This window comes from Gymnoscopelus braueri, assembly GCF_963280865.1.
Source record: "Gymnoscopelus braueri genome assembly, chromosome: 6".
Taxonomy (NCBI): Eukaryota; Metazoa; Chordata; class Actinopteri; order Myctophiformes; family Myctophidae; genus Gymnoscopelus; species Gymnoscopelus braueri.
The window spans coordinates 3,758,446-3,780,442 of record NC_137607.1 but is presented as its reverse complement, the minus strand read 5'-3'; the positions used below and the strand labels follow the sequence as shown (position 1 = coordinate 3,780,442).

General features: G+C 40.2%; 1 protein-coding gene across 2 annotated transcripts; it reads right to left on the bottom strand.

The window, feature by feature from the left end:
- Positions 1-1,081: 1,081 nt before the first annotated feature.
- Positions 1,082-18,092, bottom strand: LOC308087398 (PI-PLC X domain-containing protein 1-like). 2 transcript variants are annotated; one of them, XM_080431203.1, is made up of 6 exons: positions 17,860-18,092; positions 10,167-10,303; positions 6,954-7,082; positions 6,402-6,557; positions 4,933-5,116; positions 1,082-3,547 (listed from the first exon to the last, which is right to left on the bottom strand). In XM_080431203.1, exons 1-6 carry the CDS (start codon positions 17,963-17,965, stop codon positions 3,300-3,302), a joined length of 960 nt encoding a protein of 319 aa, XP_080287329.1. In that variant the 5' UTR covers positions 17,966-18,092; the 3' UTR covers positions 1,082-3,299. The 2 variants fall into 2 exon arrangements, with proteins under 2 accessions (XP_080287329.1, XP_080287330.1); XM_080431204.1 differs by lacking the exon at positions 6,402-6,557.
- Positions 18,093-21,997: the final 3,905 nt, after the last annotated feature.

Here is a 21,997-nt window from a genome sequence, read left to right as displayed (position 1 = left end):
CTGTCCATGACAAGTCACTGTTTTTTTGTTACTAAGTAAGTAACTAAGTACATTTACTCAAGTACTGTACTTAAGTACAATTTTGAGGTATTTTTACTTTACTGGAGTATTTCCAATTGTCTATACCTTTACTTCTACTCCACTACATCTCAGAGGCAAATATTGTACTTTTACTCCACTACAATTATTTGAAAACTTTAGTTACTAGTTACTTTGCAGATATAAATTATTATATTTTAAAACATTGTTTGGGTACTTTAAGTACATTTTTATACCAATACTTTTGTATTTTTACTCAAGTACATTTTTAATTCCGGACTTTTACTTGTAACGGAGTATTTCCACAATGTAGTATTAATACTTTTACCTAAGTAAGAAATGTGAGTACTTTTTCCACCACTGGCACAGACATCAAACAGTGAGGTGGGAGGAGGTGCAGTTCAGGAGGAGACCTCACCTGATTGTCATCGTTACCTTTTTGGTGACATAAAAGTTCAAGCGGGTGTTATTTATTTTGCAATAACCCCCACTTTTACTGTGTTGAAACAACGCCCCCACTGTACTGAGTACATCCATGAGTATTGGCTTCGGTGCCGGTGCTAGGCTGGACTTGAACCTGTGGCCTTGCTTGCAGAGATGGGAATTGAACCTGTGGCCCGGTCGCTGTGTGGCTTTCTGTGCCAAAGCCCACAGAGGTGAGGTGTCCACCAACTATCCTCTGCCCTGCTATGTCTCCTCCACACATTCACACATGTTTCTATTAGTGCGTTAAGTGTGGTTTCTGGAGGTTTGTGTTCAAAACATGCTTCTGAGTAAAGCAGGAGGATTTGAACGCACAACCTTCAGATCATGTAGACAGAGTTGCTTTTTATTAATTGAAGGTGGAGATATGGAGATAAAAATAGATTTATAACAAAATACAATACAACATATAGAGAGAATAAACAGAAATTCCAATATTCAACATGTATCAATATATTCATGTTTTAATAACAGATTATGTTTATGTTATTGACTCGTAGACTTGTAGATAATAACCAACAAACAACTTAAAGACATTTTAAACAGCCAAAGCAGGAAAGTTTATATATATAGTTTATTTGGTTCTTGTGTTTTAAACACAGTGAAAGGTTCGTGTGTTTTGTTGTAAGAGTTTGTTGTGGTCTTCAGGATACTTAAGGGACCACAGTACCACCAGAGGAAGCTCCACTGATCTCATTCCCCCCAGATTTGGCGCAAACATGGGGATGAATTCCTTCTACTATTATGGCACCAAAATGTGGAAAGCCCTACACAGTACCACCACCACACATCACAGTGTGACTCCCTACCCTGAGTACCCTCCTTGAAAACCGCCATAAAAGTGCACCTGTCTGCAACTTGCAACCAACCAGTGGTGTAAAGTAACTAAGTACATGTACTCAAGTACTGCACTTAAGTACAATTTTAAGGTATTTTTTACTTTACTGGAATATTTCCAATTTACAATACTTTTACTTCTACTCCATTACATCTCAGAGGCAAATATTGTACTTTTTCTCCACTACAATTATTGGACAACTTTAGTTACTAGTTACTGTGTGTAAAATGCTTTTGAAAATAGCAGATCTACAAGCTCACAACGCATCGCCATGTGACGCGTTGTGTGCTTGTAGATCTGCTATTTTCAAAAGGCCAAAGTTTATATAGGGCTGAAGTGGTTAATGTATGTTTTGTAATAATAATCTAAATCTACAAAGTAACTAGTAACTAACGTTTTCAAATAATTGTAGTGGAGTAAAAGTTCAATATTTGTATCCGAGATGTAATGGAGTAAAAGTATAGAAAAATGTAAATACTCAACTAAAGTAAAAAATCCTCAAAATTGTACTTAATTACAGTACTTGAGTACATGTACTTAGTTACTGTCCACCTCTGCCTAATAGGGTGACCCTCGGGTGTTCATAATGATGTACCAAAGGAATATCACTTAGCCCTGTCTGTATCAACACCTTGTGATCAGTGGTGGAAAGTAACTAAGTACAATTTCGAGGTATTTGTACTTTACTTGAATATTTCCAATTTCCAATACTTTTACTTCTACTCCACTACATCTCAGAGGCAAATATTGTACTTTTACTCCACTACAATTATTTGACAGCTTTAGTAAGTAGTTACTTTGTAGATTTTGATTATTATTACAAAACATACATTAATCACTTCAGCCCTATGTACGTTTCGGTCATTTGAAAATAGCCGATTTATAGATCTGCTATTCAAAAGATTTTTCAAACCTTTCAAACCTTTAAAGACGGGGTGCCGTGATTTTCAGTGACCCCCCCCCCCCTAAAACATAATCATCAGGTATTATGGACTAGGAGGAAGATTTTTTTCAAAAAAGTGTACAGAAAGTGTTAAAATTATGTTTTTATGTAGACACGCCTCCTGTTCATTAAGTATAGAGCATCGCAGTTCCCGCCCCTTCCGGGTTCCACCGCAAAATACTCAATGCATTTTTCCCATTGACATTTCCAAAAATATTTATATCAATTAATTTAAGCCTAGAATCAAAACATCCAGGGTCCTGGTGAATCATGACCATAAAACGTTTGATTCTGTGATAAATTTTTTTTGAAAACGGCAAAACAAAGGGTATTTATTAAATATAGTATATCATATAATTAAATATAAAATAAAAAAAATCACCATGATTCACCAGGACCCTGGATGGCTTGATTCTAGGCTTAAATTAATTGATAAAATATTTTTGGAAATGTCAATGGGAAAAATGCATCGAGTTTTTCCTTCCGGCACCAGGAAAAAACAGGAAGTGGGCGGGAACTGCGATGCTCTATACCTGGTTCTCACCTTAGCACCTCCTCCACCACCTTAGCACCACCCACCTGTCCTAGTCCCTCCTCCTCCTCATGCCCACACCTGTTGTGTTATGATAATGAGGGGGAGGGTATAATTTTACTGTGTCATTAAAGTGCTGTTTTTTTTTTGACCCTCAAGGTTTCAGCCTCCAGGTAGAAACTCAAAATAGTCAGAGAAGACATAAAACACCATAAAAACACCACCAGGGGGCTTAATGAAGTTCTATCAACCTCATAGACACATGAAAAACAGAAAAAGTGCAAAACCATGGCACCACCTCTTTAACACTACTACTACTTTAAAACATTTAACAATTATAAAACTATCAATACTCAATACTATCAACATTCCTAGCGATCCCACATTGTTTCTTCAGTAACAGTACTTTCTAGTTACTTATGATATCCAGAAAACTGCCATATTTTGGCATAAAGTGCTTGTATTTAAATAGTCTTTTTCCTCAGCAGTTTATGGTTGAGTGCAATGACCAGAGGACAGAACGGGACGGGTCCCACGAAGTCTCCGGCGATGATGTTGAGACAGTCGGGCTGGGATCCGGGCGTCTGCTCCTGCAGCCAGTCTCTCAAACACGTCCAGTTCTTCTGCGTCAGAGACCTCAGCGACTGCTTCGGGTGGGTGGCGATGTAAAACCCGTAGGCGGTCAGGTTTAGGCCAGAGACGAAAAACCCACCTGGACAAAATGAGAGATTAGAACAGAATCAGCCCGAGTTTCAAACCTGGCATCCGTATTTTGGGTGAAAATGGTTTAAAACTTTCGAGCTTGTAGATCTGCTACTTTTGATGCTTTTGTGTGATGCCGTAGTATGATCAAGTAGTGCGTTAATTTACGAAAAAACATATGGAGAAACAAGGTTTCTGCCCGACAGCGACAATATAATTTGGTATTTTTCAGTGATGTGTTTTTTTTTTTTTTACTTAAAAATGTTATCCCACTATTTTGTAACCCCATTTTTTACACCCAGTGCCAATTGTCTATGGAATCCTGGGCGCTATACTATGCAGGGGGGAAAAAACACATGAAAGTACAGTTTAAATGCAAGGTCAACTAAATAGCATTGAAAAGCCCATGAAAGCTCAGTGGCTTGTTACAAATGGGGTCCCTGTCTACTCAATTCATAGAGTTGTTCAGTGTTGATTTCGTCGACTAAGACTATGACGAAAAAATGTTCGGCGGCTACCTTTTTTCACTGACAAAAACGAAATAAAAACGAAATAAAAACTAAGCTATGATGACTAAAACTAAGACTAAATATATTGACAATTTCGTCAACAAATAAAAACTAGACTAAAATGTTAGAGAGAGAGACTAGTGGAGAAGAGATCCAGTAGAACTAAAAGACAAGTCATTTTATGTTTGGTTGCGCTAGGGTGTTGCGCTCTGAAAATAGCAGATCTAAAAGCTTTGTGAGCTTGTAGATCGGCTATTTTCAGCATGCAACCAAGTGTAAAATCAGCCATTACGACACCATCAAGTCACCGGCAAAATACATTTTAGTCGACTAAATCAACTGTAGATTTAGTCGAAAAAAACATTTCAGATGACTAAAATATGACTAAAACTGAATGGAATTTTATTCAAAAGACTATGACTAAAACTATCACAATTTTGCGGTCAAAATCAACACTGGTGGGGTTGGCGAAAGGGCCTACTCTGTATGTCCTCCCCATGTCTCTCCTAGGGTAGTTAATACCCTCACAAAAACATGGAGTAATCCTGGTCGCTATACCACCTCCCCCATGACAGCCGGGGCGCCTGATGGAGGGGAAAGGAACTGGTTGGAATAACGTGTTCCTTCCACGCGCTACGTCCAACCAGGGAAACTCCCCCCTGTCAGGTGACAAGAAGGTCAGTTGGCTCTCATGCATTGAAGGAGGCATGAGCTCGGCCCTGGGCTCCCTAGGCTGGCGGGGGGGAGTGTAGCGCCCAGGATCACTTAGAAAATTGGCACCGGGTGAAAAAAAAGAGTTATAAAAATCGTGGGATAAAAAAAATGATAGTGTACCTGGTCGTCCCAGGTGTTTCTAGGTGTTTATTCATAGTGTTGTACTGTGTACCTGGTCGTCCCAGGTGTTTCTTCCTGTCCAGGTATGTGATGACTCCCTGGGCCGTTGGTTCGTCGGCCCACCAGTAAGGGATGGCCGGCCACAGCTCCTGGTGGCTGACGGCTGCCTGGTCGTCATAGGACAGCAGCACCTGATGACCACATGACCACAAGGTCCTCAACGTCACCGCTGCTTCCTGAAGGAGGAGAGAAGAGAGGGACAATGTGTACACCGTACGGCAAGAAGAGAGGGACAATCTGTACGCCGTACGGCAAGAAGAGAGGGACAATCTGAACGCCGTACGGCAAGAAGAGAGGGACAATCTGTACGCCGTAAGGCAAGAAGAGAGGGACAATCTGTACGCCGTACGGCAAGAAGAGAGGGACAATCTGAACGCCGTACGGCAAGAAGAGAGGGACAATCTGAACGCCGTACGGCAAGAAGAGAGGGACAATCTGTACGCCGTAAGGCAAGAAGAGAGGGACAATCTGTAAACGTTGGGACAACAATTCCATCCAATGAGCAGTGGTGTAAAGTAACTAAATACATTTACTCAAGTACTGTACTTAAAGGGATTGTAGGCGATTCTGAGATAAACAAATAAAAAAACTCCTGCAGTTCGTTTCCCTGACCACCAGGGGGTGTCGCAGGGAGGACTTCCATAGAGTTAAGGAGGCTTCTAAACGGGCCATGCCGAATATGGGTTGCTTCATTCGGATACAATTCAAGGAACTGCCCACCCCTGCCGGTTCTCTGAATTTTAATTTTTAAATAGACTCTTTCATGACAAATTGACCACATATATATGAAGTTAAACAACTAAATTCTATCCAAACGCTATCTGAAAAGTAAATTATGTGCCTCCAAAACGAAGTTTGAGAGCGTTTTCAAACCGAAAGTAAAAAGTTCACACGGGCACGGACGCGCACGGATGCGCACATGCGTGCGTGAATTTACGCACCGGATACCCGGATGTGTAACCTAAATAGTAGGGAAAATACGGATTTCAGAAAGAGGAGTGTTTTTCAATGCAGGAAAACACCCCAGCATCATTATATAGTGGCTGATAGAGGGGAAAAAATGCAAAATATATATATAGAAGTATTTTTCAAATATAGGCTTAATGTTGCCTACTATACCTTTAAGTACAATTTTAAGTTGTTTTTTTTTACCTCTACTTGAGTATTTCCAATTTGCAGTACTTTTACTTCTACTCCACTACATCTCAGAGGCAAATATTATACTTTTACTCCACTACAATTATTTGAAAACTTGAGTTACTAGTTACTTTTGATTATCATTACAAAACATACATTAACCACTTCAGCCCTATATACATTTTGGCCATTTGAAAATAGCCGATCTACAAGCTCACGATGCGTCGCGATTGTGAGCTTGTAGAATCCTCAAAATCCTCAAAATTGTAGTACAGTACTTAAGTAAATGTACTTAGTTACTTTACACCACTGGAGTAAACTCACTTTACGTGGACAGAGTTTGGAGCCAAAGAGTTTCTTCAGAGACCGAATGAAGGATTGATGGAGCTGGTCGCTCAGTCCCTCAAAATGGCTGCAAGCCAGAATAACAATCTCCTTTGGGTGAGAGTCCAGCCATGACTCCACTGATGTCAGGGTTTCCTACAAAGACATGATGGCAATTACAACCACGGCTGTGAATCTTCTGCTATCTCACCATTCAATTCGATTCCGATTCTTGGGGTCACGATTCCGATTATCATAATACATACTGTATGTATTTGGACACTTACATATACAACCTGCTGGGTTGCAACAGTTGCAACCCAGCAAGATTTTTCAAAAATAGCAGATCTACAAGCTCGTAGGTGCCGCGCTACAAGCTTGTAGATCTGCTATTTTTGGAATAGCCAAAGAAATCTTAAAATGACATAGATGTGTTCCCGGTCTTAAAGGGTTAAGTGGCTAATAAGACTAATGGATGCAGGTGATTTTAAAAGATCAATTCGATTTCTTTCGCGTCAATTCATTGATATAGAAAAGCCTGTGTATACTCACCAGAACTGTCAGATATGTGTATAAGGCATGTGCAAAATACAGGTAGTGGGTCGAGTCGTGCGGTTTCTGTGCAATGCGAAGGTCGAAGTAGCGAATTCCCATTGACAGCTGCTCCACAATGCTGTTGTCCTGAACGGAGGAGAAACATTTATAAGCCATCAGAGTAGGAAAGACATGGGTTCATTTTCATCTCCAAATATCTGACATATCAGTAGTATAAGGTCTAAGGGCGCGCTCCCACCAAAACATGGTCGGCTAGCGTTAAACGCAGGTTGTGCGCGGCCACAGTTTTTTGCAGCCAGCGGATTCTAAAAAACGGGAGTGCCGCGCCTGTCACTCACTTTCAGGACCCTCCCCGTAGCCCGCACCGCCTTCTGCCTTGAGCACCATGGTGCTTCCTGAGTCTTGAGACGGTCCGCCTTCCACTCACCCGATTGGACAGAGGGGGAAAATCAGCTCCTGCCTCCAGCAGTTTTATGCTTCAAATGGACAAGTCGTGTAGAGCGGATAAACGCAAGGTCTGCGCGACATGCGGAAAGATCCGCTCTTGCGTGAATCCACGCATTTACATTGACAAAGCATTTGCAGATTCTGCCCCAGAGGTAAAATAAAAGTGCGGTGGGAGCGCACCCTAATGGCGTACGGTCTGATATTACTACAGTATAGCCTACTCAGCTTTTCAGCCTTAGATGCATGTTAAAGCTGTATAATGTAAAACATTTTTGGTGAATATCTTTGTATGGTAGAGTACATTAAAACATTGAGTGCAAGAGGTTTTTTTTAAAAGGGTACAGCCAGTGGTGGCTGTTTTTAACCATTTTTGTACCTTTTTCAAGTAGTCATAAAATATTTTCCGTGATCACCGTCCTCACGGTGATCCCCTCATTACACACACAGGGGTCTCGTAGAATCGGGGGGAAAAAAATTAAAAACATTCTGTAATCCGTTCCATAGTTGCAGCCATTGAAAATAGTCGAAAATACATGGTAAAAAAAAAAAGTACACAGGAGCCGAGATACAGGCTTTTAAAGTAATAAGTTAACCAGGAAGTGGATGGGAGTCTAAATCTTCGAAAAATCTCCTGATGATGTGAAGGAAAAAAAAATATATTTTTTGAAAAAAATAATATATATATATATATATATATATATATATATATATATATATATATATCTATCTATCTATCTATCTATCTTTTTTAAATGTTTTTTTTGTGTTTTTTTTGTGCCAAAAACGGCTATGGCCGTTTTTGCCACTCAATGTGTTAATACAATATAACGTATACAATTGAGGTGGTTGTATTTGGTCTCCCTGCTCTTCTATTGAGACATTTAGATCGTGTGTCTGGGCTGGACATGACCTTTGACACGATCCCGTTTCTGGTTTGACACAAATTTAGATTTTTTTTAATTTCTCCTCTGAGCAAGCAGGGCTATTATCTCATTGGTAAACATGTCAGTCCTTGCACAGGAGACCCGGGTTCAATCTGAAGAGGGAAGACACGTAGTGCAGCTTTAACTGCAGTCATCTGGTGTGATTTAATTATAGTCATTTAACTTCCTGGTAGGGTTAACCCTTTGAAACCGGGGACGCATCCGAGTCATTTTTAGATTTCTTTGGCTATTCAAAAATAGCTGATAATATACAAAAAAAAGCTATGAATTATCAGTTTTAATTCACTATATCAGTACTTACTTTGTACGCACTCTTTCCCCAATACTACACCCAAAAGACTACTATATATATTTAAAGGTAGGGTAAGTGATTTTCTTTGGTTAAAATAAGTGTTAAATAGCTCTATATTGTGATAGTACTCATTGCTATAGAGTGTTTGTTCAGTAACAGGAAGTCTCCATGTTTCTCCAGCCCTTTAATAAACAGAACATGCATTTTCGTTTCAGTTTCCAATTTCCAATTGTATCCAATCAGGATAGAGAACTCAGTCAGGATATAGATTAAACAAGTGAAATTGGAAGTGATGACACTAAGAAATGAGCAGGCAAAATTGGAACTGGAACACTATAAAAATGAAGCTTAAAAATGGGTACTTTCTCCTGATTGGCTGAGATTTTGACACCTACCGGAAAATGTATTTTCTGTTTAATAAAGAGCTGGAGAGACATGGAGACTCCTGTTACTGAACACACACTCTATAGCAATGATTACTATCAGAATATAGTGCTTTAACCTTTTAACATAAAACTTTCTGTTTTAACCAAAAAATATCACTTACCCTACCTTTAACTACTTTCAACCTGGCATCCCTATTTTGGGCATGTGTTGTCATAGGCACAAATAAATAAATAAATAATAATTATTATATATATATATATATATATATATATATATATATATATATATATATATATATATATATATATATATATATATATATATATCGTTGATGTCAGTTGGAAACTGTATGTCCAAAACCAGCCCTTTTTTATTATTATTTCAAAAACATAAAATAAATAGTGAAAATAGCCGATGTACAAACTCACAACGCGTGGCATTGCGACGCGTTGTGAGCTTACAGATCTGCTATTTTCCCTACTTTCCCCACACTCTGGTATGATGATGATGACGGGCCTTAATTTACAAAGAAAACATACGTTGAAATATGGAGATGCGAGGTTTCTGCCCGACAACAACGAAACATATATATAAAAAGCATTCATTCATCATTCATTCATATCATGAATGAATGATGACCCATGAATGGCTATGAATCTCTTGCAGGTTTTCTGTGTAGTCGAGGTAAATGAGGCACTTTGGATTCAGAGAGCAGGGAAAGGAGGCACTGAAGCAAGAGAAGGTTTGAAAACAACAACGCACTCGCAGTGGTTCTCAACCTGTGGGTCGGGACCCCGACATGGGGGGGGCCAGATGACAGTGAAATGAAAATTTAAGGACTTTTAACTCACTGAGTGCGAGAATTATTTCTGGCTATGTTGTTGATTTTTTCAAAGTAAAATAAAAGTGCTTAGGAAGCGAGATACAGCATTTTTCAGTTCTAAGTTAAACAAGGAGTGGATGGAGCTGCAAATCTTCAGATAATGATATCTTGGGTTCTGAACATTTTTTTTTTGTTTTACTATTTTTTTTCAAAAACATGTGAAACACGTGATTGGCCTGAAAAGATTGAGAGCCACTGATCTTATAGTATGAATCACCCGGTGCCTCCGTGCCATACAGTGCAGTACGTATACATACCTGTGTCTTAGACCATTTGAATATCAGAGGTCTGGTCAGGCAGTGGCAGAGTTTATCCAGGAACCTCAGAATGAGCGACTCAGATCTGACCAGAGGAGAGTGGATGTCCAGACAGTAGCTCATGGCGTCGTGGCTTCCTAGTATGAACATTAAAAAAGAAAACAGTTGAACACATTGATTGCCTAGATCGCATATATGCGTTCTTTAATTTTTTGGGGGGAAATTCCACAGGGGGCGACCTAACACAGCTTTGGAATGATCGATCGTCTCTCAGAGAAAAAAAATGTGGATGTGACATCATTCCAAAAAACGTCACTTCCACCCGCTTCAATGATGGGATTTTCAGAAACAGTTGTAACTCAGTTTCATTTTTTTTTCATTGAAAACCACCCGTTTTCAGCGGACCAAAGCTCCAAAATGGCGGATCGCGGTTGGAAACTTGTCGTTCCCATGGATACACAGATCCTTCCGTCTACTCACAGGAACCTTTTTTCGTGTGTTTTTTTTACACAATGTCGGTTCCAAGGCGTTTCAAATATCATCGGATTGAGGTAATTATACGCCGGCACAGGGATAGAAAACTATGTTTAATATCTTGGCAACCAATGTGTTAATCTGTTACATTGTACAGAGAAACCAGTTTGATATCGGGCAGAAACCTCTTATACCCATTTTTAAAGGGGAATTCCACTCATTTTCAACATCGAACTATGTGTCTTTAATACACCTTAGAACTGTTGTGTGGAAATAAGAAAAAAGTCCCCCCCCCCTTCTATGTTGCCTAGAACTGGATAATTGATTGAGGTCATGTGATCAGTGACATAAGCAAGGTGTACTTTTGGCTGAGGGGGCGGAGCCAAAAGTACACCTTTCTTATTTCCACACAACAGCTCTAAGGTGTATTAAAGACATATAGTTCAATGTTGAAAATGAGTGGTATTCCCCTCTAACTTTTCGTGTTTTTTTTCCGTAAATGAATGTCCTACTTTATCATGCCACACCGTCACACAAAAGTAGCAGATCTACAAGCTTGAAATGCAGCGCTGTTTGAGCTTGTGGATCTGTTGCTTTTGATGTTTTTCGAATTTGAAATCCTGAAAAGTAACAGTTTTGGATATAATGAGGTTTCCACCCCGACAGAGACTATATATATATATGTTCAAGGTTCAAGGTTGTGCTTCATTGTTACATCTTGTAAACAGCAGTGTTGATTTCGTCGACTAAAACTATGACGAAAAAAGTTGGTCGACTACCTTTTTTCACTGACCAAAACTAAATAAAAACCAAATAAAAACTAAGCTATGATGACTAAAACTAAAACTAAATATATTGACATTTTCGTCAACAAATAAAAACTAGACTAAAATGTTAGTGAGTGATCTAGTGGAGAAGAGATGCAGTAGAACTAAAAGACAAGTCATTTTATGTTTGGTTGCGCTCGGGTGTTGCGCTCTGAAAATAGCAGATCTACAAGCTCACAACGCGTCGCAGTGCGACGCGTTGTGAGCTTGTAGATCTGCTATTTTCAGCATGCAACCAAGTGTAAAATCAGCCATTACGACACCATCAAGGCACCGCCAACATACATTTTAGTCGACTAAATCAACTGTAGATTTAGTCGACTATAATCTTATGATATTTAGTCGACTAAAACTAGACAAAAACTAAAACATTTCAGATGACTAAAATATGACAAAAACTAAATGGAATTTGATTCAAAAGACTATGACTAAAACTACATCAACATTTGCTGTCAAAATCAACCCTGGTGCACAGGTACATAAGAGTAAAACTTGTTTTTGTCCGGCTTCCAACAGACATTGCAGCAGCATATGGGTAATAATAATAAAAGTGAAGAAAAAAAAGAAAGAGAGAAAGAAAAGAGAGAGAAAAAGGTGTCAGTGGTTTTACACTAATAGGATAATAAAAACACATCAGTGAATGTACATTGCACGTCTAAGCTTGGCATATTATATATACACCGTCAGCATTTATCAGCAGCTGCCACAGTACCTTATATAAACAACACCATAGTACCTTCTAAGTTTAGGTATAGGAACAGTCAAGCGTATTAAGGTGCAAAACAAGACGAGTAAGTCCAGTCATTCTGTGAGCAGAAAGTGCAGACTCTGTGTAACATTTGGAATTGTAGGAGTTGAGGCATACAATTTAGTTTGACTCTGCTCCACAGATAAATACTGTGAAAATAGCCGATCTACAAGCTCACAACGCAAGGCATATTGAGCTTGTAGATCGAGCTATTTTCACAATATTTGCCTTTTTCTTATTACTCAATGTCGCCCATTTTAGAGGTATTAAAAAGGTCATAAAAGCCTTTAAATTGTCACTTTGGAAATGTGCAGATACCCTGTATACACTTATACTGTATGTTTGGTTGTTTACTGCTGAGTGAGGGTATTACAGTATAGTATATTCTCCTTTTCATTTCTGTTTAGGTTCCTTTTACACACACACACACACACACACACACACACACACACACACACACACACACACACACACACACACACACACACACACACACACACACACACACACACACACACACACACACACACACACACACACACACACACACACACACACACACACAGTTTTTGGTCTATTGTGCCTTTAATTAATGTCAGCTTTTTTTTTAATTACTTTAAAGGCGTATGTACTGTACTGTAAGCGCGACGCGTTGTGAGCTTGTAGATCTGCTATTTTCAGAGTGCAACACCCGAGTGCAACCAACCATACAATGACTTGTCTTTTAGTTCTACTGGATCTCTTCTCCACTAGTCCCTCTCTCTAACATTTTAGTCTAGTTTTTATTTGTTGACAAAGTTGTCAATATATTTAGTCTTAGTTTTAGTCATCATAGCTTAGTTTTTATTTAGTTTTCGTCAGTGAAAAAAGGTAGTCGACCAAAATTTTTCGTCATAGTTTTAGTCAACTAAATCAACACTGCCCTCTCACTGTATGTTGGTTTTTTTCCACTGTTTGTTTTGGTCGACGGGGATGTTTTTGGGCAACCAAAACAAACAGTGAAAAAACATAATACAGCAAGAGGACAGTGTGTTTCTGCAGGTTAAACACCACCACACTACTCCAGTGTGTTTCTGCAGGTAAACACCACCACACTACTCCAGTGTGTTTCTGCAGGTAAACACCACCACACTACTCCAGTGTGTTTCTGCAGGTAAACACCACCACACTACTCCAGTGTGTTTCTATAGGTAAACATCACCACACTACTCCAGTGTGTTTCTGCAGGTAAACACCACCACACTACTCCAGTGTGTTTCTGCAGGTAAACACCACCACACTACTCCAGTGTGTTTCTGCAGGTAAACACCACCACACTACTCCAGTGTGTTTCTACAGGTAAACACCACCACACTACTTCAGTGTGTTTCTGCAGGTAAACACCACCACACTACTGTAGTGTGTTTCTGCAGGTAAACACCACCACACTACTCCAGTGTGTTTCTATAGGTAAACACCACCACACTACTCCAGTGTGTTTCTACAGGTAAACACCACCACACTACTCCAGTGTGTTTCTATAGGTAAACACCACCACACTACTCCAGTGTGTTTCTATAGGTAAACACCACCACACTACTCCAGTGTGTTTCTACAGGTAAACACCACCACACTACTCCAGTGTGTTTCTATAGGTAAACACCACCACACTACTCCAGTGTGTTTCTACAGGTAAACACCACCACACTACTCCAGTGTGTTTCTACAGGTAAACACCACCACACTACTCCAGTGTGTTTCTGCAGGTAAAACACCACCACACTACTCCAGTGTGTTTCTGCAGGTAAACACCACCACACTACTCCAGTGTGTTTCTGCAGGTAAACACCACCACACTACTCCAGTGTGTTTCTACAGGTAAAACACCACCACACTACTCCAGTGTGTTTCTGCAGGTAAACACCACCACACTACTCCAGTGTGTTTCTACAGGTAAACACCACCACACTACTCCAGTGTGTTTCTACAGGTAAACACCACCACACTACTCCAGTGTGTTTCTGCAGGTAAACACCACCACACTACTCCAGTGTGTTTCTGCAGGTAAACACCACCACACTACTCCAGTGTGTTACTTTCTGCAGGTAAACACCACCACACTACTCCAGTGTGTTTCTGCAGGTAAAACACCACCACACTACTCCAGTGTGTTTCTGCAGGTAAACACCACCACACTACTCCAGTGTGTTTCTGCAGGTAAACACTACCACACTACTCCAGTGTGTTTCTATAGGTAAACACCACCACACTACTCCAGTGTGTTTCTGCAGGTAAACACCACCACACTACTCCAGTGTGTTTCTGCAGGTAAACACCACCACACTACTCCAGTGTGTTTCTGCAGGTAAACACCACCACACTACTCCAGTGTGTTTCTACAGGTAAACACCACCATACTACTTCAGTGTGTTTCTGCAGGTAAACACCACCACACTACTGTAGTGTGTTTCTGCAGGTAAACACCACCACACTACTCCAGTGTGTTTCTATAGGTAAACACCACCACACTACTCCAGTGTGTTTCTACAGGTAAACACCACCACACTACTCCAGTGTGTTTCTATAGGTAAACACCACCACACTACTCCAGTGTGTTTCTATAGGTAAACACCACCACACTACTCCAGTGTGTTTCTACAGGTAAACACCACCACACTACTCCAGTGTGTTTCTATAGGTAAACACCACCACACTACTCCAGTGTGTTTCTACAGGTAAACACCACCACACTACTCCAGTGTGTTTCTACAGGTAAACACCACCACACTACTCCAGTGTGTTTCTGCAGGTAAAACACCACCACACTACTCCAGTGTGTTTCTGCAGGTAAACACCACCACACTACTCCAGTGTGTTTCTGCAGGTAAACACCACCACACTACTCCAGTGTGTTTCTACAGGTAAAACACCACCACACTACTCCAGTGTGTTTCTGCAGGTAAACACCACCACACTACTCCAGTGTGTTTCTACAGGTAAACACCACCACACTACTCCAGTGTGTTTCTACAGGTAAACACCACCACACTACTCCAGTGTGTTTCTGCAGGTAAACACCACCACACTACTCCAGTGTGTCTCTGCAGGTTAACACCACCACACTACTCCAGTGTGTTTCTACAGGTTAACACCACCACACTACTCCAGTGTGTTTCTACAGGTTAACACCACCACACTACTCCAGTGTGTTTCTGCAGGTTAACACCACCACACTACTCCAGTGTGTTTCTACAGGTTAACACCACCACACTACTCCAGTGTGTTTCTGCAGGTAAAACACCACCACACTACTCCAGTGTGTTTCTGCAGGTAAACACCACCACACTACTCCAGTGTGTTTCTACAGGTAAACACCACCACACTACTCCAGTGTGTTTCTGCAGGTAAACACCACCACACTACTCCAGTGTGTTTCTGCAGGTAAACACCACCACACTACTCCAGTGTGTTTCTGTAGGTAAACACCACCACACTACTCCAGTGTGTTTCTGCAGGTAAACACCACCACACTACTCCAGTAGTGTGCCTGCTGGTAACATAATAACATTTATTTATTGATTTTGTTATGCAAACAGTAAACACAGTGCAAAGTTGCATACTACGCTTTTAACTATTACAATGGTGTGTCTCCCACTTTGTCATGGCCTTACAAGCCAGGTTGTGACCGTTGTAATAAGGAACACAGTAAGGATAAAAAACCTAATTAGTGTGTGCACTGCAAAAGCAGCATCAGCAGACACACTGGTGCAGTGAATACGATAGAAATAGACTAGGATCAGGGTTGCCAGATCTGCTTATTATAATTTCCCTCGCAAGATTTTATTTGAAAATAGCCGATCTACAAGCTCACAACGCGTCGCGTCGCGACGCGTTGTGAGCTTGTAGATCTGCTATTTTCAAATAGCTGACGTATATGTTAAAGTGCTCGTGTGGCCCATAGTCGCTTCATTTGGGCTGGTTTTCCTAGACCTGGTTGCTTGTTTCTCTCACAGAATCTGGCAACACTGACTAGGATAGAACTGCACCTTCCCTCGGGTACTGAAGTAGGAAATGTAAGAAAATGTAGAGAATATAGAAAATAGGGATAAAAAGAATGTATGAATACATTACTGTAGCAACTACAATGTACAGAATACAGCCTACCCTACAGTTTAGAATTGGTTATTGAGTTAGGATAGATAAATGTATATTTCAGCCGAAGTAAATATGCAGAATATAAATGAGTCTGTCAGAGATATACAGCGTACAGTCATGCAGCAGAAGGATGAATAAATTAGCAACCAAGTACATAGTTCAAATATTCCCATGAAATGGGACATTGTGCGTATTATGTATACATTTAAATCCTTTGAAAATAGCAGATCTACAGGCTCACAACGTGTCGCAAAGCGACGCGTTGAGAGCTTGTAGATCCGCTATTTTCAATTAGCCAATATAGCCTAGGTCTGAAGTGGTTAATGTATGTTATTTTTTATAATAATCTAAATCTACTAAGTAACTAATAGTAACTAAGGTTTTCAGATCATTATAGTGGAGTAAAAGTACAATATTTGCCTCTGAGATGTAGTGGAGTAGAAGTAAAAGTATTGAAAAGGGGAAATACTCCAGTAAAGTAAAAAATACCTCAAAATGTTACTGAAGTACAGTACTTGAGTACATGTACTTAGTTACTTTCCACCAGGGGGTTTCCAGGGGTTCCCAGATAAAATGACTGATATTTAATCTTCACCATTATTGTACTGTACAAGTAAATACAACTACAGTAAGAAGAATGTCATGATTTTCCCTGGAACAACATATTTTGAGATGGGGGTCCGCGGCCAAATAAATACATTTTGGGGGTCCTTGACATGAAAACGTTTGAGAGCCACTGGTCTAATGAATGCATAATCAAATTGTGTCCCTGCATTCATAAGGTTGAGTCAGTGTCTCTTCTCTGCTTTATATAGAAGTAAAAGTGATAGTAAAAAACACTGCTGTCACATGGTGAGTCTATAGACTCATGTGACTGCAGTGGAGGAAAAAAAGTACTCAAATGTTTTACTTAAGTAAAAGTATCAATACTGCAATGTAGAAATACTCCGTTACAAGAAAAAGTCCAGAATTTACTTGAGTAAAAGTACAAAAATATATTGGTATCAAAATGTGCTTAAAGTACCAAAAGTAGAAAGTACTCATTAGGCAGAATGTCCAATTTCACAAGTTTTGACTTTGTATTAAAAATCTTTTGAAAAAAGCAGATCTACAAGCTCACTCGCGACGCATTGTGAGCTTGTAGATCTGCTATTTTCAAATGGCCAAAATGTATATAGGGCTGAAGTGGTTAATGTGTTTTGTGATCATAATCAAATAACTACTGTAGTAAATAAAGTTTTCAAATAATTGTAGTCGAGTAAAAGTACAATATTTGCCTCTGAGATGTAGTGGAGTAGAAGTAAAAGTATAGACAATTGGAAATACTCCAGTAAAGTAAAAGCACCTAAACATTGTACAGTACTTAAGTAAATGTACTTAGTTACTTCCCACCACTGCATTTTACTATCAGTCAGACCGATTAGGAAGTTTATAAGCAGAACTAAAAGGCAGAAAAACTCTAATAAGATAATAAAGTAATAAGAGTTAAAGATCTGATCTATAAACCTACCAGGAATAGAGAGCTTAGTGATGGGGACGTCCCACAGATCCTCTGGTAAACGACTCATCCATTCTTCATAAATATTATCATGATGCTGATCCTCTTCTCCATGCATTCCTCAGTTATGTTATAGGATCATATTCTGCTTTTTTTATGAGCTAATAAAACTGTGATCTTCTTCTACTGGTACATTATTATCCCTTCAAGCTTCAAACACACAAAGGCAGAGCTGTTCTGTTTCTGTTTCCTCTGCACTGACGACAGAGATGCAGTTTGTCTGATGTGTCTCTCAACCATGGGAGAGAGAGCCTCTTTCTTTGGTGTTTCGACCAGGTGGGCGTGGTTTTGAGGCAACGGGCTTTTGAGGTTTGGGTGGGTTTCATAGAGCAGTGCTTATCAAACTTTTTCATGTCAAGGACCCCCAAATTGACAGTTATTAGCCCGCGGACCCCCATTTCAAAAGATATGCCAGGGACCCCCATAAGAAGATTTTTTTACGGCTCTAGCAGTGATTCTCAACCATTTTAATTTCAAGGACCCCCAGTTTGACATGCATTAGGGCTACGGACCCCCATTTAATGGCATTTCTATCACTTGGACCGCAATTTATATTGTAAAATCTATGTCAATTTAACTCTGAGAGTGTACATTTGTACACTCACAGAGTTACAGACCCGTAGGGGTCCATTTGGTGCCTAATCTATCATTTAGCTGGGGACCCCCTGGAACTCCCTCAAGGACCCCTGAGGGTCCCCGGACCCCACTTTGAGAACCAATGTCATAGAGGGTGGGTTTAGGCATAAAACCACGCCCACCTGGCCCAGGTGGGCGTGGTTTTATGCCTAAACCCACCCACAAACCCACAAAAGCCCATGCCGCAAAACCACGCCCACCTGGGCGAAACACCAAAGACAGAGGGAGTCCCCTCTCACCGTCTCGTTCACATTTTCAGGAAATAGCTGTTGTTTATGTGAGGGCCGGTAAGGGACCGTCGTAAAGTTACACACCGAGAAGAAAACGTAAAATGGAATATCCATCATGGTGATCTATGAAATAATAGACAGTGGTGGAAAGTATCTAAGCACATTTAGGCCTACTTAAGTAGAATTTTGAGGTACTTTATTTACTTTATCGGAGTATTTCCCATTTTCTATACTTTTACTTCTACTCCACTACATCTCAGAGGAAAATATCCACTACAAGAACAACTGTTTATTTATGTATTTATTACAAAACACATGAACCACTTCAGCCCAATTTCAACTTCAGCTATTTTTTAAATAGCAGATCTACAAGCCCACAACGCGACGCGCTGTGAGCTTGTAGACCCACTTTACCAACTTGTGACAAGTGACAGTACATGTCCAGTTATACAGGAAGTTGGATGAATCCATATATGTTTTATGAGATCAGGGGCGTCACGGCCATTCACTGTGCGTACGACGCGACACCCTCACTCTCACAGATATGTGATTTCACACCCCCCACTTTTTGAAAAAAATAAAAAAAAATATATATATTTTTTATAATAAATCGGTAAAATCAGGCAAAAATAAGAATTAAATAACCTAACCCTAAAACCGAAATAAAGTAACCAAAACACGAAAAAAAACTAACAAAATCCGCCCAAAAAACGCACAATTTTGAAATTACAAAATGTGTTTACATTTGAAAGTTAAAAGTTTTTCAAGATTTTTCAAAAATAGCAGATCTACAAGCTCATAGCGCGGCACTCGGTGCCGCGCTATGAGCTTGTAGATCTGCTATTTTTGAATAGCCAAAGTGTAAAATAAGGGGTATAGTCCACCGAAAGTCCACCCCCCCACCTTCTGAGAGCCTGTGACGTCCCTGGATTAGTTAATGAACAACAACAGAACAGTAATGTACAGTAGTAATGTACAGTAATGTACAGTACTGAACATTGTTACCGTGTGTATTATTGTAAACAAACAGGACGACATAAACACTGTATGTCCATATTTCACATTTTCACTTTTTTTTGGTGTAAACTAATGCCCTACTTCTTATAAGAATGCCGCACAAAAGTAGTGTAAAATAGCTGATCTACAGGCTCACGACGCGCCGCATCGTCACGACACGTGAGCTTGTAGATCTGCTCTTCTCACTATTTCTGAAAGATTTTTAAAGGTTTCATGACGTTCAGTTTTACCACACATTAAAAGTCTTTGTCATGGTCCTTCAAACGTGTATAGAAAGTTTCAACAAAATATTCCACTCCATTGATCCATGGCAGGTGTTTTTCTCTCACATTTCTAAAGCCTTTTCAACTGCAATGAAAAAAGAAATCTTTGCCTGCGGGTGTCGCTGGTGAGGGATTTTGCCTGTCAATCATCGCCTCTGCTCCGCCCCCCCAAAGGAAAGGATAGGGGAGGGGAGGGGCGAGGAGGAGAGTGGGCGGGATTAATCGACTGTGACCTCACTGCCGAAGGGCCAAGCTCAGATTACTTTTCAGCCTAATTATTCAGAAAACCCCAGACCACAGAAAATCCACTGAATGTTCAAAGTTCAGATTTTTTGGGTGTAATTGAGGTCATAAAACCCCCAAAAAAACATAACAAATAAAAAAAGTGAAAATGAATGTCATAGAACCTTTAAAGTGAAAGTGCTTAAGTGGCTATTTTTGGTAAAGGTTCTCTTCAGAAAAGGGATGCTAGGGTTCAAGTGGTTAAGGACAAAAATATATATATCACACAAAGATTTGGCGGACCCCCTGTAGTAACTCTGAGGACCCCCTATGGGTCCCGGACCCCCTGTTGAAGACCCCTCAGGGGTTGACACTGAGGTCTCAAGAGGCACTTGCCCGTCGGGCAAGTACAGGTCATTTTCGGGACCGTACCTATGTTCCCCAGGTTCTATGTTCCCCAGGTTCTATGTTCCCCAGGTTCTATGTTCCCCAGGTTCTATGTTCCCCGCTTTCCTAGGAGAGCGGGGAATATAGGACCTAACCTAAACCTAACCCTAACCATAACCTTAGTGGGGAACATAGAACCCGGGGAACATAGGTATGACCCCGTCATTTTCTACTTGCCCACAGGTCTTGCCCACTTGCCCGAAAAGTAAATCGTCCTTTATAAAATGATAGGTTAAATTTGAATTACCATTCAATTAAACACTTATTTCTTTACTTTCGACTTGCGGATTATGGGGCTGCACGATAAAAAATGTCACACCTCAATATGTATGCCAAATATCTAAATAGCTATGAATATGACTATGGGTTGAAGGTAGGGTAAGTGATATTTTTTGGTTAAAACAAAAAGGGTTTTGTTATGGGTTAAAGCTCTATATTCTGATAGTACTCATTGCTATAGAGTGTTTGTTCAGTAACAGGGGTGTCTCTGTCTCTCCAGCTCTTTGATAGACAGAAAATAAATTTCCAGTTAGGTGACACCATTTCAGCCAATCAGGAGAGAGTACCCATTTATCAGCTTCATTTTTATAATGTTCCAGTTCCAATTTTACATGCTCTTTTCTTTGTGTCATCACTTCCAATTTCCACTTGTTTAATCTGTATCCTGTCTGAGTTCTCTGTCCTGATTCAATAAGATTGGTATCCTGACTCGAAAAGGCATTTTCCGTTTAATAAAAAGAGCTGGAGAGACAACATGTGCACCTGCCCGTGGGGCAACCAGATAGCAAACTTCACCTGCCCTACCATCTTATTTACCTGCCCCGGGCAGGCGGGCAGGTGTTAGTGTCAATCCCTGCCCCTGCACTACAGTAAACCTCTTATCTCCATATATCCAACTTTTTTATTTTTTTTCTCGTAAATCAACGCCCTACTTGATCACAGTACAGCGTCACACAAAAGCATCAAAAGTATACTTTTGAGATACTTTTGATGCTTTTGAATTTGAATCCTGAAAAGTAACAGTTTTGGCCGTAATGAGGTTTCCTCCCCGAACAGAGACGATCGTTACCAAACGGCTAAAGTGCTTCGGCTGTGACCGTGCCGTGCGTGACGTCGTCCTCTCTGTAGAAAGAAGGAAGTCACCGTGTCCAATCAGCTGATCAGATGCTATTTTCTTGGTGTCTTGTGACTAATAAATCAATGGTACAATGCTCACCACAGAATGATCACCCTCTGGCCCTGTTAACTTATAAAAAAGGTCAGTTGCTACCAAGC